At 47.3% G+C, this 1,938-nt stretch overlaps 1 protein-coding gene across 1 annotated transcript in view; it reads left to right on the forward strand.

The window, feature by feature from the left end:
* LOC109477709 (latent-transforming growth factor beta-binding protein 4-like) overlaps nt 1-1,938 on the forward strand; it is a 17,551-nt gene that overhangs the window by 1,146 nt on the left and 14,467 nt on the right. The window contains exon 2 of the mRNA XM_019779055.1: nt 685-839. Within this exon, the coding sequence (XP_019634614.1) occupies nt 685-839 (155 nt within the window). The remainder of the gene's footprint in view (nt 1-684; nt 840-1,938) is intronic.

Raw genomic sequence — 1,938 nt, forward strand, 5'->3', positions numbered from 1 at the left:
CCCCCCCCTCCGAACAAGGTAGAAAAGAAACCGCTGGTCCAGCCGGTCGTACAATCCAAATACTGGGGTGCAGGGAGACTGAAACGCTGTCCTCAGGGGTGTCAAAGAATTTATCAGAATTTTACGAAATCCATACGATCCTTACTAGGAAACATACGAAGTTTATGGAATACATAGAATCCTTACTAGAAACACACGAAGTTTACGGAATGCATGCGATCAATTACTAGAAACATACGAATTTTACGGAATACATACGATCCATTACGCGGAATACATACGATCCTTACTAATTTGGTGATGATGGCGGACTACTATAGCGATGTTCTCCCTACAATATCTTGGTTTCAAAGAAGTTTTAGGGCTTATCCTGCCCTGCTAAATCCCAGACTGCACTTATGCGGACTTCTTTCACGACATAGTAGCCTGTATTTTAGACCAAATAGCAGGGCGATGCTGGAAATCGGTGGAACTGGTGATCGCTGCGGCAAGTCACCAAATGACCCCAAATTATTAAGGATCGTATGTTTCCGCGTAATGGATAGCATGTATTCCTTAAACTTCGTATGTTTCTAGTAAGGATTGTATGAATTCCGTAAAATTCTGATGAATTCTTAGGCACCCCTGGTCCTACTAGAACTCTTCTCGCGATCGGGAGGCTAATGATGCCGTTGTCACCTGCAGGAGTATCGCCCAGCACGCTGCCAACGGAGGATCTGGGTGTAGCGGACCCAGCAGCGAGTCCCAGCCCTGTAACCGGTTCTGTCACAACGGCGGCACGCCTGCAGGGTCGCGCTGCTCCTGTCACCCAGGGTACAGCGGGACGTGCTGTTCTACGGGTAAGTCTCGACTCAGGTCCAAACAAGGCAAACCAGGCTTCGGGAGACGGCTGGAAAGTAAATTGGCCAAATAGAGAGAGATAACATATGTTGGGGGAGTTGGTCCGCTAGAGAGTACAGTTTGCCGCACCCGAGTCAATCTCGAGTCAAGACTCAATCTGTACTCTCTAGCGGACCAACTCCCCGGCATATGTTACCTCTCTATATACATCCACTTTTCTACATACGTTTGTTATGTGTCTGTTAAGTCTTGACCTGTACCAAGCCTGTCGTGGCATGAATGTACAATAAAGGTATTTCAATAAAAAAAATCTATTTGGCCAATTTCTTCTCTTTCCATCCGCCTCCCGAAGCCTGGTACAGGATAGCAAACCGGTACAGAGACCCTTGAGCAAAAGACCTATCAACATACTAAATGTCATAATTACAGGTTCGCGATAGCGGAACCTGTTCTACGTTACCTCGATTTTATGGGCGCCGCCATTTTGTTTCCCGTCATGCAGTGGGGCAGGCCAAAGTTGAGTGAAGTGCATTGTGGGACCTGTCACCGGGCCACAGTGTAAGGACGACGCCTAGCGGTATGTTTGGAAAGAGCAGTAACTGAAAGCCTACCTGGTTGTGCGTTCATTTTGGCAGGAGTGTATAGAGGCGATGGCTTTGGCGTAATATACGCTGATTGTGTTTAGCACTTGCAATTGAAGTTCAATGTAATTTTCTTAGCATGACGGGAAGGAAACATGGCGGACCTAAGTTTTTTTTTGGATGATGAGATGATGAGGCTTTGGTATTAGTAGGGTGGTCTTGTGGATCTTGTCGGAGGCCGAAGCTAGGGACGACAGATTGTCCTCAAGTACAGGGTCAGTAGGTGGGATAAATGGCATGGAGATTTGATATTAGTGGGGTGGTCTTGTGGATCTTGTCGGAGGCCGAAGCTAGGGACGACAGATTGTCCTCAAGTACAGGGTCAGTAGGTGGGATAAATGGCATGGAGATTTGGTATTAGTAGGGTGGTCTTGTGGATCTTGTCGGAGGCCGAAGCTAGGGACGACAGATTGTCCTCAAGTACAGGGTCAGTAGGTGGGATAAATGGCATGGAGAT

This window comes from Branchiostoma belcheri, unplaced genomic scaffold (assembly GCF_001625305.1).
Source record: "Branchiostoma belcheri isolate BF01 breed outbred unplaced genomic scaffold, Haploidv18h27 scaffold41, whole genome shotgun sequence".
NCBI lineage: Eukaryota > Metazoa > Chordata > Leptocardii > Amphioxiformes > Branchiostomatidae > Branchiostoma > Branchiostoma belcheri.